The 17,213-nt window shown below is 37.4% G+C and overlaps 1 protein-coding gene across 1 annotated transcript in view; it reads left to right on the forward strand.

Annotated features, from left to right (window-relative positions):
* The first annotated feature begins 10,606 nt into the window (after positions 1-10,606).
* The window catches only part of si:dkey-190l8.2, a 31,183-nt gene continuing 24,576 nt past the window's right edge, over positions 10,607-17,213 (forward strand). Inside the window, exons 1-2 of the mRNA XM_034921423.2 lie at positions 10,607-11,198; positions 11,978-12,078. Of these exons, the coding sequence (XP_034777314.2) occupies positions 10,992-11,198; positions 11,978-12,078 (308 nt within the window). The 5' untranslated portion in view covers positions 10,607-10,991. The remainder of the gene's footprint in view (positions 11,199-11,977; positions 12,079-17,213) is intronic.

A 17,213-nucleotide genomic window follows, 5' to 3' on the forward strand; every position in this document is an offset into this window, starting at 1 on the left:
TGTAAACTATGCATCAGCTGCAGAGTCACTTACAACTACGTCTCACCCGAAAGATGGAGCACAAGGAGGTTAAGTGAGGGTCACACAATGAGTCAGTGGCTGAGCCACCAACTATTCTGCAGTAACACAGGGCAGTAGGGTCACAAAGTCATTTTTATTGGTAGAAGGGGGTAGCTGCTAGAGAGTGACAGTTGCCTGGTTTAAAAAGTTCTCCTAGGGCAGGACATGTTTTTTTCAGATGAGACTTGAGTTCATTAGGCTACAAATACAGTTTATATTCGATTTACAAATAATTCTCTCAAATGGAAGTTTTGAAAATTATTTTTCTGAAACAAAAAGAAAACATATGTATTTTATTTCTTTCCATGTCCTCTGTTCCTCATTTGCATGCCAGCCCCTTTCCAGGAGAGGCTGCACGGCACCCGATCAGCCAACAGGCGGCAGCAGCGAGTCAGTCCGGCCATGCACTTACTGTGCTTTCTCATGGCAAAACATTTTCACTTTTACTCTGGTGCAGAATTTGTAACTGCAATCAATACACTAAGCAGCAATCTTTTTAAAAGTGCACTTTCTTTATACGGTAAGAAAAACATATACAATCACTGAATCACATGTGTTAATAAGTGTAATCTATCCCTACAGCACACAGTATTTTAAAAGCAAAAAACGCTCCCAGTTAAGATTGTTGGCAAGAGTTAAGAGTTATTTATGGATACGGTAAGTGAAACATTAATCTTAAAATTCCCAGTATAAACTCAATAACCCCGGCAGCTGTGAAACAGATACAGCCCTCCCACCTCCTTCAAAATATTAAAAAATATTTAACGATAAAATGTTAAGGATTTCAGAACATACAATTGGTCAATTATAAGCGAAAGTAATGTGGCACACATTCTTTGTGAATGTGACACCGTATTAGCCTTGGGTAATATCAAAGTTCACCCTTGGGTTACAACAACAAAACACAGTTCTTTGTAGAGTAGTTTTATGTAAATAATGAGCTTTTATGTGCTGCAGAGGAAAGAACAACATTTATAGTAGCCGTCAGCTTTAATTTAATGCTGAAGTAGAACATGTGTTCTCTCATTTTCACTGTAAACAAAATGAACTTGCTAAATGATTGACCCATCCACACAGCAGACCCCCATGGGGGGGGAGGGGGGGGGACACTCAGGGGCATTGCCCCTCCTCCAGTTTGCTCTTCCACCATCCTTAATAAATTATTATTTTACAGTACAAATTACAGTGCTTTTTAGTGCATTTTGATCAACTTTGTATTTCTGCTTCAAAATGTATCAATGTAGTTTCCATATGCAATGCCCAGAATGCCCCTTCTATGATCCCTTTCCACGTAGATAACTGCCGTACATTCAGTAAATAGGGATGTAGGCGGGGCTTGGGTGGTGTGAATTGAGCAGTTGAAAGAAGTACACATATTTTAAATATATAAGGCTACATTCACAAAAGAAAGAAAAAAAAAATACTGAACTAAAAAGAAACAAATGTTTTCCTTTTGTTTTAGAAAAATAATTTTTCATTTTATGCATGTTATGTAATTGTTGTTTGATTATAAAGCTGAATCTCTAATTGATATCTTTCAATAGAATTAGAAATTATACAAATCACTTTAATTTTTAGGTTTACCATTAACATACAATAACTACAAAAAGTTAAAACACCATTTGCCAGTACATAAAACAATAACCTACCCAAACTGTCTACTGGCTATTTTTACAGCAGCAGCCTTCGGGACTGGGTAAAACCCAGAACGGCGGAACTCAGAATAAAAGTTTGTATTTTTATTATAATTACAAAATCTTGTCTTCGTATTTTATTTTTATATTATGAATCCTTAAAAAAAAAAAAATTTTACACATCAAAATGTGCCAGAAGATTATCTAAATTATAAAGTTGATATATAAACCAGGTATATTGCATTACACCTATAAGTGTTCAGAGGCTTTTGCCCCACCATATAAAATAAAGTTCCCAAAACAATTACACCTCATGTTGGTACCTTAATAGGATTAAGTGCCCCCTATTAAAATGCAGTAGTTTTGTCCTGGGGAATAACTCCTGAAAATGCAACAGAGACCATGGGAGCTAAAGCTACCAAGCCAGCACAACCTCCCAGAGCACCTGCACTGCCACAGCACAGCCACCTGGACTTTCCCTTGGGGAACCTGCACTTCACCACCACCTCAACCTGTGTGTGATTGTGATTATTGTTTATTATTTTAACCGTTGTCTTTTGTTTGGGAACTACAATCCCACCATTTGTGCTCCCCTAATACTATTGTTGGTAACGGGGGTAACTCTTTTAGAAAATAAAGGACGGTTGTTTTTGGAACTACACTATTTGTGGACATTGGTTACTCCTGCACCACTCACATCCTGACAACCGCTTCACCTCAGACTGGAAAGACCTTACAACCAATATTTGGGTTACAGGTGTCCTGTTGGGATACTCTATACAGTATATGCCCAGTTACAATGAAATGTCAGCTACTTTCAACTTCTTGGTATCCCTGGTCGTCATTGGACTCTCAACTCTCACTTGTGGCTCCAAGAAGCTGTCAGCATACAGCAGCGGCCACACCCCGGGCAACCATCTCGGCTGATGGGCTAAACCAAGTGAGGGTAGCTATTGGGGAATACAACATTCCCCCATAGTGATAAGGAGAACGCCAACTCCCAGTATTTAAGAGACTGGAGCAGCGGATTTGGCAGAGGATCACTTAAAGAGAGCCAATGGCAAAGAAGCTGCGACAGCAAGATGTGTGACACATTTGGGCCAAGCCTGGCGCATAGAAGGCATTTGACCGTCACCGTGGAAAAGAAGTGGAGCCCTTACCACGTATTATCCAAGAATAATCATGGAATGTCGCCAAAATAGTCTAGTCAGTGACAGCGTAACTGGGAACACTAGTGTTACCTCGCTCGGTAGGGAAAGCCATGTGCGGCAGGTGGCACCAGATCGTGATACAGTGACTGTGCGCAACAAGGACAGGATGAAGATAGCCACATGGAATGTTAGAACACTATACCAAAAGGGCAAATTAGAAAATGTAAGACAGGAAATGAAAAGATTAGGCCTAAGCATTTTCGGATTAAGTAAAGTGGAAGGGAGCTAGTAAGCTCATTGATGATGGGACTGTTTTTATCTTCTCAGGCGAGGAAGGACATGAAAGGGGGGTAGGAGTTATGTTAGATGAAAAAACTTCAAGATCATTTCAGACAGAGTGGTGATGGTAAAATTCAAAGGACAACCTTTTAACATGAACATTATTCAAGTGTATGCACCAAAAACAGACTATGAAGCGGAAGAAATAGACTCTTTTTACGACCAAATAGATCAAGCAAAATGTCAATGCAAATCACAGGAAATCACTATAATAATGGGAGATCTAAATGCAAAAGTAGGGAAAGGGAAACACGAGAATACAGTAGGACCCTTAGGCCTGGTGGAGAGAAATGAAAGAGGGGACAAATGGGTGGAATGGTGTGATAGAAACAAGCAAATAATAGTCAACACATGGTTTAGACACCACCCAAGACACATGTGGACATGGAAAAGTCCAGGAGATAACACCAGGATTCAAATTGATTACATAACAATAAATGAGATTTCAGAAACTCAGTAGTGCAAACAAAGACATACCCAGGAGCAGACTGTAATAGCGACCATGTACCTGTAGATTCTACAATAAAAGTTAAACTAAAGAAGACAAACAAGAAGAAAACAGAGCCACAGATACAACTAATCAAGCTAAAGACAGATACAGAACTAAAAGAATGATACAGAGTGGAGGTGGAAAATATGTATAATATGCTTGAAGATGAAGGAGACATAGATAGTGATTGCAGAAGATTTCAGATAGCCCTAACAGAATCAGCAGATTACCTTATTACTGAGAGAAAAGAAGAACAAACATAAATGGATGACAGCTGAGATTCTTTCCTTAATGGAAGAAAGGAGGAAAGTAAAGCAATCAGATCCTAATAAATATGAGGAGTTAAATAGACAAATAAAATGGGAGTGTGATAGAGCAAAATAAATATGTCTATACAGTCTATACAGTCAATGTCAAGAGATAGAAGATCTAGGAAAGAGAAATAACCAGATGATGTATGATAAAATCAAGGAGGTGACGGGTGGAGGCAGATGGAAGAGGTACTGAAAAGTGGGAGGAAATATACAGAGGAACTTTTTGAAATTGATAGGGGAGAAAAGCCTGAAATCGATAGACCAATGGAGGGACCGGAAGAGTGCAGGAAATGACAACATAATGATAGAAATAATAGAGGCACCCCGGGGAGTTTGGAATTGAGAAAGTCACGCAATAAGCAAACAAGACATACAGCACAGCCGGTTATATCTTTGCAAAAATGAAGCCTAGATGATATCATCTCCTTCACTAGGTTTATTCATGCAATGCCAGAGGTTTTTTTTTTTTTTAAGTCTGTTGCAGAGTTTTATTATGATGGAGAGGGGGCCCCTAAATGCCAATTCTGCAAAATAAGTCTGGAAGTGGGTTTTTAAAATAAACAAGCCACAGATTTATTGTAGTGTAATAGAAAACTATAAAAAAAGTACTGTATAACTATAAAAGTAATAATGTGATTAATATTGCTTGTAATAATACAAATAAATATAGTAATAATAAGAATAAAGAAAGGACCTTTTCTCTTTGGGAAGAGAATTTTATATTTTTTTATATATATATATATTTTTTTATGTGCTGGTTGTGTAGATAAAGTGTATTTCTCTTTCAGCCTTTAACCTCAAACTGTATAGCGAGTGAGATGTTGTCATTCTTAATGGACATCCCACCACTATGCTTTTCGAGGTGTAATGTCATCAGTATGCAGTCAATAGCTGAAACTTACCACTGAGTGAAAGTCCACTGGTTCAGCTCCAACAGCTGCAGGGTGGTTTTGGCCATGAGTCTCGGGCTGCCCAGCACCAGCTGTCGGACTTGGGAGTACTCCCTGAGGATCGCCGTCCATCGGGAACTCGACGCACCTGCGTACTTGGTGGAGGATGGGTGGCGGCGACAAAGCTGGTGGCAGATGGCCTCTATGAGACGGCTTGTTTGCGGCCACTGGGCAGGTCCTGAGTCCTGTCCGAGCATGCACCTGCAACCAAGCAACAATAGGTGAGTTTTAGTAGTAATGTGGAGATTTTAAAATGATAGGATCCATTTTGTGTGTGTGTGTGTGTTTTTTCTTTGTGCTATTGAAATGATAGACATTCCGGATGATCTAGCATACCGTTTCAGACTGTCCATGCCAGGGATGAATGAGAAGGTGGTCTTGAACCGTCCCTTAGTCAGCCTGTCGTGGTAACAGGCAGGGTAGGTGAGGCACTGCTTACCTTCCTCGGGGAGGAGACTCCACAGCTGAATCAGCTCATCTACCTTCTGCTCCGTCAGGAAGATCGACCCATGCATGCTCACCAGACTGCTGGCCAGGCGCTTGGACGTGCTGCTGCCCGGGGGCACCATCAGGTCCACATGACTCCTGAAAACGGGAGAAAGAAAACTGTACTACTCAGACATGTATTATCCTAGATTATCACTTATGTGTAACAGTATGGAAAAAGGGAGATGTTTAACATCTACACATTATAACTGCTGATAACTTGAATGTAGGTATAAATAATGCATATATTATTATTATTATTATCAGTCCATGGGCCAGACCAGATATCGCTACCACCTGAGGTGGCAAAATCTCATTGTGATTTTCGTAAAGGTCTATGTTTATGGAGTATATTTTGATATGATAACCATGGCAGAGTGGCAGCTTAGTGATAGTTTATAGCATCTGAACATATCCACCCTCAGAGTGACTTTTTCACAACTGGATAGGCATTATGATGTATGAACATGTATGAAATTATCAGTCTGGACTTTTCTAAATATCATTGCACATGTGCTAGACCAAGGGATCACATGTGTTGACATGATCAAACTATTAAATGTCATCAAAATAGTCTTGGAACTGAGATGTGGTAATTTTAATATGAAATCACACCCTGTTTTTTGCCATTTTTCCAAAACTGTTGGATTTATTTTGTTATAATTCAACCATAGACATGGCTATCACACTTGTTTTTTTTTTACTTTATCCCATTCCCCTGTTATTCAAGTCAATGTGGTGCATAAATAACAAAAACTGAAGCTGTTATGGGCAATTCCAGTGTAACACATGGCATTCAAAGAAAATGTCACAAACAAATGCGGATACAATTATCCTTTTAACAGTTTTTGAGAGATACATGAAACAGTGTCCAACCATAAAGCTCACTAAATCAATCTTTTATTGTTATGAACTATAAACATTAACTTATTAATGTGTTTAGAATAATGTAACTGCTACCAGCATGTTTTCGTCTCTTTAGTTTGGGCAATATTACTACGTACGCTGTATAAAATGTGATGGGAGTACATGTGTGATGCAGGTAGGCAGGCAGGTGATGTCCGTAATGGAAGCACGGTGACACAGAGATGTGGTGAACATGCCACACTGGTGTGCAGTACTTATTAACAATAACACAAAATAACAAACTCGTACACGCAACCAACAATGACTATTAATACATTACAAGTCAGCACTGATACTTTTGAATGTAACATTAGTATCTCCATTTCCACTAGGTTATGGTCATGCTTTAGTAGTATTAACCAATCAACATAGTTTTGGCTGTATAAAACCGGTTTGACAACATATGTAACTTGTGTACAGCTATGAAACTGTGGACAGCCAAAGACTTCAAATAAAAAGCAAAGGAATATATATGATATATACAATACAGTTTTTGTAATAATAAACCCGCCATACTTCATTCAAGTGACCTGCTTGCATCTGTATCACCCACATCTGGTCCGCTACCCTTTTTTAACTGCTTACCCTACTATAAGCTAATTCCTGCTGAGCTATGCAACATTTTAATTTTCATGATCACTCCCATAGTCAACGCCATCATCATCAGAGTCCCCCAGTTTGACTGCAACCTCTTTGTCTTTTTTTCTGGTTACTGCATGTCTGCAGCTTGCACATGTCAGTGCAGGTCAGTCCATTGACGAGGCATGTGCAGCTTGGCAGTTTGCAGGAACGCACACACTTGCATGACAACAGCTCCAAAACTGCATCTGAAGCTGGTGGTGCATGCATTCACTCAATGACAAGATTGCCATCATCTGTCATCCAACTGTACTCTTTTGGGTCTGGTACTATTGGTTGGTTCTGAAGACAGCGTGTCCAAATGGCTGCCTGGTAGTTGGCCCGAGGGGTGTGCAGAAAGAGACAGTCTTTGCATGGTGGAAGCTGACTGGACTCCACTTCTCCTCGCTTGGTACACAAAAGTTGATAGCGTAGTTCATTGGCTGCACTGGTGTGGGTAGTCGGTATGTAGAGGTGGCAGGTGAACTGCTGTACCTTCTCAAACAGTTCTGAAGAGACTTCCCATGCCTGGCCAAGTTGACTGAAGGCATCCTGGTAGGTCTTGTCCTTTCTGTTTCAGGGCACTCAACTTCCCACGACCTCCAAAAGCGCTCAGTGTCACAGCCTGTGAAGGCATGTAATCCAGTTAGGGCATTACAGACACTGCCTCCCACTGAACTTGCCAGTTTGCCAATGTCGAGGAACATGGTGCAGTTCTGTGTTCCACACTTCAGGTAAATGGAGCAGGGTATGTCACTCACAAAGCCAAGGCACAGTATCAGCACATGTGTCTTCAGCAGTAATTACTGTAGCCTTTGACCCTGTCTGTCTGCTTCTTCTTGTGTAGACCTCAGATCGATGACTTCTGGTCACCTCGTTACAAAAAGGATATTGCTGCTCTAGAAAGAGTGCAAAGAAGAGCAACCAGAATTATCCTGGGTTTAAAAGGCATGTCGTATGCAGACAGGCTAAAAGAATTGAATCTATTCAGTCTTGAACAAAGAAGACTACGCGGCGATCTGATTCAAACATTCAAAAACCTAAAAGGTATAGACAATGTCAACCCAGGGGACTTCTTTGACCTGAAAAAAGAAACAAGGACCAGGGGTCACAAATGGAGATTAGATAAAGGGGCATTCAGAACAGAAAATAGGAGACACTTTTTTACACAGAGAATTTTGAGGGTCTGGAACCAACTCCCCAGTAATGTTGTTGAAGCTGACACCCTGGGATCCTTCAAGAAGCTGCTTGATGAGATTCTGGGATCAATAAGCTACTAACAACCAAACGAGCAAGATGGGCTGAATGGCATCCTCTCGTTTGTAAACTTTCTTATGTTCTTATGTTCTTATGACTTCTTCACAATGGTCTCCGGTGATCTTGTAGCAGACCTCCTCACTTGTTGCATGTGACTTGCCCTGTAACCTCTCCATGTACTTCGGCAGCTTCCATTGTTCCACCAAGAAATCAATGAGATCAGACTTGTTGGAGGAGCTGCATAGAAACTTTCTCCATTGCTGAATTTTGTAAGCTGGTGCAATGTTCTTGAACTGAAGGCTGGTGCTTGACCCTCGATTACATCTCTCAGCATCTTTGATGGATGTGTCCCTGTAAATGTCAAACACCACATCAGTCCTCTGACTCTGTGCACCCTCTTGCAGTATAAGAGACAGGGTAGATTCTGCCAGCTCTGCAAATGTCTTGTCATTGTCCTTGATCTGTGTGTTACCTCATTGGGATAGAAGGCAAGACATTTCCCCAGGGGGTCTCAATTAAATCAGCTCCCCCTGGGGACAGTAAAAGGAATCACATGTGATCCCTTGGTCCAGCATGTGTGCAGTGATAATTAGAAAAGTCCGGACTGATCATTTCATACATGACTATCCAGTTGCAAAAAAGTCACTCTGAGGGTGGATATGTTCAGATGCTGTAAACTACCACGTGAGTTACGCTGGAATTGCCCATAACAGCTTCAATTGTTGTTATTTCTGCACAATTTTTGCACCACATTGATTTGAATAACAGGGGAATGGGATAAAGTAAAAAATGTGTGATAGCCATGTCTATGGTTGAATTATAACAAAATAAATCCAACAGTTTTGGAAAAATGGCAAAAAACAGGGTGTGATTTCATATTAAAATTACCACATCTCAGTTCCAAGACTATTTTGATGACATTTAATAGTTTGATCATGTCAACACATGTGATCCCTTGGTCTAGCATATGTGCAATGATATTTAGAAAAGTCCAGACTGATGATTTCATACATTTTCATACATCATAATGCCTATCCAGTTGCAAAAATGTCACTCTGAGGGTGGATATGTTCAGATGTTGTAAACTACCACTAAGCTGCCACTCTGCCATGGTTATATCAAAATATACTCCATAGACATAGACCCTTACAAAAATCACAATGAGATTTTGCCACCTCAGGTGGTACCAATATGTGAAAATTCTGATCTTGGCCCATGGACTATAGTAGACATTTAGCAGACACCTTTATCCAAGGGGTGACTTATATTTTTAAAAAATACAATCTACTACAAAAACAACATTTTACAGTGCAACAACTTCAACTATAACAAATTCAGTCACAGACAACAGTGAACATTAAAAAGTACTGAGTAAATAAATAATAGAAAGATATGCAAGCACATTAAATAGGACAATACAGAAATATGATAGGAAAAAAATAACTTTTGCAGGGTTTAAAAGTATGTTTAACTACAATAAGTAAGTGTATCAAAACTATTTGTATAAACAGCAATGAGAGAATTAAGAAAGAAAATTGATTGACAGGTGCTATAGCAGACAAGTGTCTGGCAGCTTGCAGTGCACATAATAGAAGACGATTAAGCTTGTCTCTTAGCTATTTTGGTAGTTACATACTTGAATGCTTTTTAAAATTGTTATTAATTCAATAGTCGAGTACACATTGCAATACTACAGAAGCAATACGTTAATTAATGACAAACGTTGCAATACAACAAAAGCATATTAATGAATGACAAACCTTCTCTCGACGCAGTATTAATAAATGCACGTTGCAATACAACAGAAACATTATACACGTTTTCTTTCAACGAATTATTAAATAAATCCGTAGCTAAACACACATGCAATACAACATAATGATAAACGTTTTCTCTCAACGGATTATTTTACAAATTATTTTATTATCAATTAAATAAAAGAAGTCGAGTACATACTACAATGGGGCGATCTACCGTTTTCTCTCGGAAATAGAAATATATTTAGATTTAGATATAGATTTAGCAATAAATGCATGAATAACACATCGTTTGACACTGTGATAAGCTGTAAAGGGAAATAATAATAATAATAATAATAATAATAATAATAATTTTAAAAATACCGAAAACACACGGTAAAAAAAAAAAAAACTACAAAGACCAGCAAACCCCATTTAATCATGCTCGTAAATCGTACTGGTAATATAGCGTTGTCAATCAGCGAAAAAACATTAGCATTAGTACAGTAAGAGATGGGACATACGGGTGACATACTTGTAACGTGATGACCGTATTTAAAAAGTCAGAAAAATAGCATTTTAATAATTATTGAAGAAATGATTGCACCGCCCCCCTTTAACAAACTCGTTCTGATTGGCCGGAGCCCTGAATGTTGGAACAAAGTTGGAACAAAGTTGGAACAGGCTCGTGATTTGATTGGCCGAAAGTTGAAACAGAGTGTTCCAACATTGACTGCAAGAGTTTTTCTTGAGCTGGAGTTGCTCATTTGAAGTGCAAGCGTTGTATGATTTGTGATTTTCTCAAGAAAAAGATAGGGGAGGGTGTGATATACCAAACATTGTCATTGTGGTGATAGAGTTCTGAGCTGGTGATAACCTCAGAATTGAAAGGAATAGAACAAAAAACAAAACAAAACAACAACAACAACAACAACAACAACAAAAATATCTACGATAAAAATAGCCAAACCGCCAAAGACGCTAGATGCTTTAAAAACAAGCCACATTTGTCTGGAAAACTGCCAGTCTGGCAGCGCTGCTCTCACTATGGGTTCACTTCAGAGGAATGTTTATTGGATACTTAGTCTGATCTTCGTTTTTACAGCATTTCTGTTCTTTGTAGATTTGTTCACAGCTGACCTTTTCCCCTGTACAAGCTTAAACAAGGATGGAAATTACAATACTTCACATCAAGCCGAGGAAAACAACTCTCATAGTACTGCAAAAGAAAATGACAGCTATCGGAATGACGTAGTAAGTACTGTATATAATACATATCATATTGCAATGTTGTCAATATATTTACATTTTATTTCCACCAAAATGTTTTTATTAACGTTTTAAAAATCACCATCATAATATACAAATGTATTAGATATGCGTGCCATTATGTGTGTGTGTGTGTGTATATATATATATATATATATATATATATATATATATATATATATATATATAACATACATTGATTATTTACCCCATATAGAATATCAGGCTGGGGTTTCACTTATCCATATTTACTATAATGTAAATACAAATGACATGATGGCAGTTATTATTATACAGAATTTTACCTTGTCAATGGAATAAACAAAGTACTTTATTCCTATCTAAAATTCAGTTGTATACTACATGATTCACATACTGATACCTGCCACTGAAATCCCTTTGCATTTTAACCCATTTACTCTTAAGTGGATCTTTATATTAGTAATATGTTTATTTGTTTCAAATAATTGCGTATTAGGAATGGAGTTACCTAGAGAACAATTGTTTCCTCAAGTTACTTTCTTTCCTTTCATGTTTGCTTGCTTGTTTTTACACTGGGGCAAAAGGATCCTTCAGCCTTTCAGTTGCCACAACCTACTTATTCTGCATGAGAAAAAGGCGCCCTTACTGTAGCTTCTTTTTTATATATGTTGTCAGACCCAAATTTCCAACCCAAACAAAACAAACTTCTTGCCACAGTGCTGTAGTCCAATACATTGTCTCATACCGACCTTAATTCTTTTTTTTTTTATTGTATTTTACAGAAATCAGAATGTGCTGAAAGAGGTCTTGTCGCTTATGGTCAAACAGTGTTTATGTGCGGCCTTTTAATTGGATCATTGGTTGGTGGTATATTATCAGACAGGTAAGAAAATTAAAAAAATATATATATATATATATGTTTGGTAGTGGAAAGAGTAAGAAAAAATATTAACCAGGTCCAACTGAGAACAATGAGTTTATATAAATAAAAAATACATAAATAGTCAAAGGCCAAGGGTCTATAATACAGTCAACTCCTCTTTCTCGAGATGCCTTGGGAGAAGTAAAAATATCAGCTGTCCCAATTAAACGCATTTGCAATGACCATAGTAACACTTTTTTGTTTCTAAATGATTAAATGTTAAAGACATAATTTAAAATACAAGTCCATTTTTTTTTATTCCTGAACAAAATAAATGGCTGTTTTTTATTTCTACATGAAATGAAAAATAATGAAATCACATCTTACCACAAGGTGAGGCACCTGTGATGCTGACATGACAACTTTTATTGCAACAGCAGCCTGAAAATCCACAGGAGACTCCAGCTTCTACAAGAGTTCAGCGTGGTTTACGCAATTTATGCAAGTCACAGCATAATCACTGAATTGTGCTATGCGAACCTGTCTTGCTCTGAAAAGCTACCTCTGTTCATTATTTGAAAATACTGTATCCCAATTAAACGAAGTGACATCCCAATTAAACAACATAAACAGTATTGGGAAGAACCTTCTCCCAGAGTTGTATCCCATTTAAGCAGAAATCCTGATTATCAGTATCCTGATTAAGTGGTGCCGACTGTGCATGCATTTTGCATACACCTGAAGGCCAAAAATGAAATGTTTACTCTGGAAGTTGTTTAATCTTTAATGGAACATAGGATATATTTGCAGTTGTCTTTTGCCACATTCTTACCTTTTCCATGTGTTTAAAATCCTGTGGAGGCCCATGTGTGCAATTTTGCTCATGTTTAGGTAATTTTTCCTACTTTCAAGCTATTTAATATAGTTAAAGAGTGATGGTATGTAGATCCTCTACAGTTTAAATCACATTGACCCCTTGTACAGAGATTGAAGTATATATTACAGTTGTCTCTGGCAAAGAATACCCCTTGAGAAGCAAGCGAAATGTTCTCTTAGCTGAAGTGTTCACTAAGACGGAGTTAGCCACCAGACCCAATATGAATAAATAAATACATATCTATTACTTGTCATGACGCAAGTGCATCAATATATGAAATGAACTGAATACGTAAAAGCAAAACAATAGGCTAGTGTATGTTAATAAACTATAATAATAAAGTAACAGACAAAATAACACAGTCACAAAGCTTAACTGTACTATGAAATTAGCTGGCGGGTGTGTTTTGGTCTATCACAAAGCAAAAATAATGGACTTTGCTTAGGGTTAACTTAATGTTAATTAACTAACTGTCAAACTAAATTAACACATCACCCCTACACACGTTACAAAATGCAGCAGCAATATACAAGACATGCACATTATTTAACATAATGGTGAAGCAATTCACCAGAACGGGAAACACCAAATTGCTCGGTGACTTGTGTCTGATTCAGGTTTTTTTCAAGAGCTCAAACAATGTCCAACTTTGTGTAACAAGAGAAACAGCAGCGCATTTTGCCATTTGTTTACATGCCATTTTGTAGCTCTGAGGTGCACTCGTGGAAATCAGAATACAAAACAATTCAATGATATGACGGCGATTCTGGAAAGATTTAATAAACCAATCAGTGTCCCTCAAGACCCTCTCGCGATGACAAGTCGCTTTTTTACAAAACAGTACTGTATCCATTGTGAACGAATCGCTATCGGTGCCAAGAAGGTGTTTTTAGCAAAGTTTCTGTTCCTTTAGGCTGAGCATTTACAATGGGAAAAATCAGTGTTCTCTTAGGAGGTGTTTCTATATGCAGAGACTACTGTAGCATGAAATGGGCCGAATACATACAGAAATCAGTTGACTTCATATTTCCTCATTGTTTTCCTGTGAAGAACAGTAAAATGTGGCAACTAAATATAATAAACCTTTTGGGTGATTTAATTGCAAATTACACATTAAATATATGAAGTGTCCAAAAACGTTGCTCCATTGTCAACATTGATTAATGAAATAGCATACAAATCATTAAATTAAAATAACTCTTGGAAATTAGTTTACTTGCAGTTGTTTAACATTCTTCCAGAATTGTCAGACAAATTCCATTGATACTTTCTTTTGTATAGATTTTCTTGGCTTCAAATTCAGATTTACAGTCCTCATTGAACTCTGGAATGGAATCCAAAGGGTAGATAGTTTTTTATTATTTTTTTTTTTTTCAATGCACAAACTTCTTGTACTATATCAACAGATTCTGACAGACAGAAAGTCTGTTCTTATTGTGCATCTGTTTTTTTTCTCCAATATTTTGTTGGTCTGGGGACCCACCCCACAGTGGACAGTTCTTATGCCTATGAAACTAAGGGCTTGATATGATCAACCTTTACCCCACTAGAAAAGCCGCAGCTGGGTTTTATGGGAGCATTTCACAGCACTGGAGAATCACTGTAGATTGCACCAAAATAAGTTTTCCACTATATTGAAATCGCACATAGGGGCCGATTTTGGAAAGGGGTTTCATTTTCGATGGAAACTGCAAAATCCGCTGAATATTTCCACCTGCTAAACCGTAAAAAAAATATCCTCCTATTTTCTAAAGTGAGCCTCTGTTTTACCTGCCAGTGAATCGCATTTCATTTCAGGCATCATTTTCTGTGATTCTTAGGAGCTTTATGTGAATAAGTCATGAGCATTTAGCAGTGCAATCCACCAGAAAAATGGTTCCGGTGTTCCCCTGTTTATTGTACTATAACATTAGGTTAAGGGTGAGGATTAGTGTCTATTTGTAATGTTAAGGTTAGGTTAAGGGTGAGGGTTAGTGTCTATTTGTAATGTTAAGGTTAGGTTAAGGGTGAGGGTTAGTCTGTATTTGTAATGTTAAGGTTAGGTTAAGGGTGAGGGTTAGTCTGTATTTGTAATGTTAAGGTTAGGTTAAGGGTGAGGGTTAGTCTGTATTTGTAATGTTAAGGTTAGGTTAAGGATGAGGGTTAGTCTATATTTGTAATGTTAAGGTTAGGTTAAGGATGAGGGTTAGTCTATATTTGTAATGTTAAGGTTAGGTTAAGGATGAGGGTTAGTCTATATTTGTAATGTTAAGGTTAGGTTAAGGGTGAGGGTTAGTCTATATTTGTAATGTTAAGGTTAGGTTAAGGATGAGGGTTAGTCTGTATTTGTAATGTTAAGGGTGAGGGCAGGGTTTCTCCTGGGTTCTAGATTTTTGTAGTCACTAGTGACTAATACTTTCTAAAAACATTAGTCACTCCAGATATTCAGTAGTCACTACTGGCACACAGCTCAAGTTTTCAAGGGTGTTATGAGTCCTGTTTTTATTTTATACCTTAAATCACTGTATTGACCAAAACAATTATTTAATTAAACCATTTTAATAATGCTCTACAGTTTAAATACATTGGTAATTTACAGCTGTAAAGTTTTAGAACATTAAAACTCAAGAACCAGATTTATTTGCCCTGAAAAGCTACACACACAGAATGCATTATGAATTACTTATACCATGTATGTCTTTTTACAATAAAAAGAAAAAAAAAACAGTGTTAGAATATTATATACAACCCATGGAAACAGAGTTTTGCAATAGGGCTGAAACTTTGCTGCTTGTTTTCTTTTTCTTTTATCTGACGCATGTGTGCTTTGTTTGTTCTTTTTTTTCTGGTGTTCCGAATCCAAGTCTTCATCTTCTACAACTTGTTGTTCTGTTCTGTTTCACTTTTGCTGAAAAAACGAGTGGATTTTCTTCTGCAACATTTTACAGTATTGGCTAACAGTTTTGTTTTTTAATTCGCGCTCACAAGTTTACCGCAATCATGTATTTATATTGATGATAAAGTTATAGAAAAGAAGGCAAAGAAAAGTTCACTATCCACGCATCTCTACAGCTGACCTCAATACGAAAACATATTATTGGCATTTTTAAATTATTGGTGACTAAAACGTACAGTACTGAAGCTAATTAAAAAAGAATAATAAAATGCTTACCTAGTATCAGTGTGATGGATGTCCCTGCTTGTTACCACACAAATCACTGGTAATGGCAGGGAAATTGGAAAGAGCTTCAGTTGCAAGACATTTTTGGCATTTTTAATCTTTGATGGTATTTCGTCTTGATCGCCCTTTGCTAGTAATGTACTAGTATTGAGCAAACAATCCACATTTTTTCACTGAATTGAAAGCTAAAAACTCTTACTACTCTCACACCAGACGTAACGGCATGTCAAACTAGACCGCATGACAATACTATGGTTTCTGTATTTTGAAATGAACCAATAGTACTTAAGTTACAATAAACTTTAATCGGGTCATTGAAACAAATAAATATCGACTTGCAGGCATGAACGCACACAGGAAATAAAATGAGTTAAAGACTAGGTGTTTAGTTTTTTAAAATGTCTTTTTTTGTATCCCAGACAGACTGCAGTAACCGCCCAACTGTTTATATTACATTTAAATAACAGGGCTTATTTAAAATGTACATATTTAATATGTAAATTAGTCGTGTGTCCACTGAACGCTCTGTCACAGCACATCAGTCTGGTGTTAGCGATTAAACGTTGATTACATGACAAAAGTTTGCAGTAGATTAGCAAGTGGTACTAAATAAAATGCGCTGTCTGCCATTTCAGAATTTTTCTCGAGTACCCCCAGGGGTACGTGTACCCCAGTTTGAAAACTGATAGAAGAAACCACATTACCAACAGATACAGTTTAATAGTAGTAGTATTTAAATGCTGTTGTCCTGACTGGTAAATTCTTCCAGCTTCCCCTTTTATTTTGACAATTTCCATATAAAAAATGGCATTTTTATCTTGACATTTTTCATTCTTAGCCACCAAGTAAATATTTTGGACAGTTTTCAAGACAATTGTTGCTTTATTTTTACAACACACGTTGGTGATATGATAAACGTGTATATCTGCTTCAGGTTAAACGATGGCCCGTGTTACACAGAACACTACAAATACAATGTCAAATATACAATAAGTATTTCGTTGGTTTTGTGGATTTGCTATGTTTTTAACTTATTTTAATACTGCACATAATGATATGGTTTTGAAAATGCTACTTACCAAAACCATGCTGCACGTGAACTGTATTACATAATAATTT

The sequence above is a fragment of the Acipenser ruthenus genome, chromosome 5 (genome assembly GCF_902713425.1).
Source record: "Acipenser ruthenus chromosome 5, fAciRut3.2 maternal haplotype, whole genome shotgun sequence".
Classification (NCBI taxonomy): Eukaryota; Metazoa; Chordata; class Actinopteri; order Acipenseriformes; family Acipenseridae; genus Acipenser; species Acipenser ruthenus.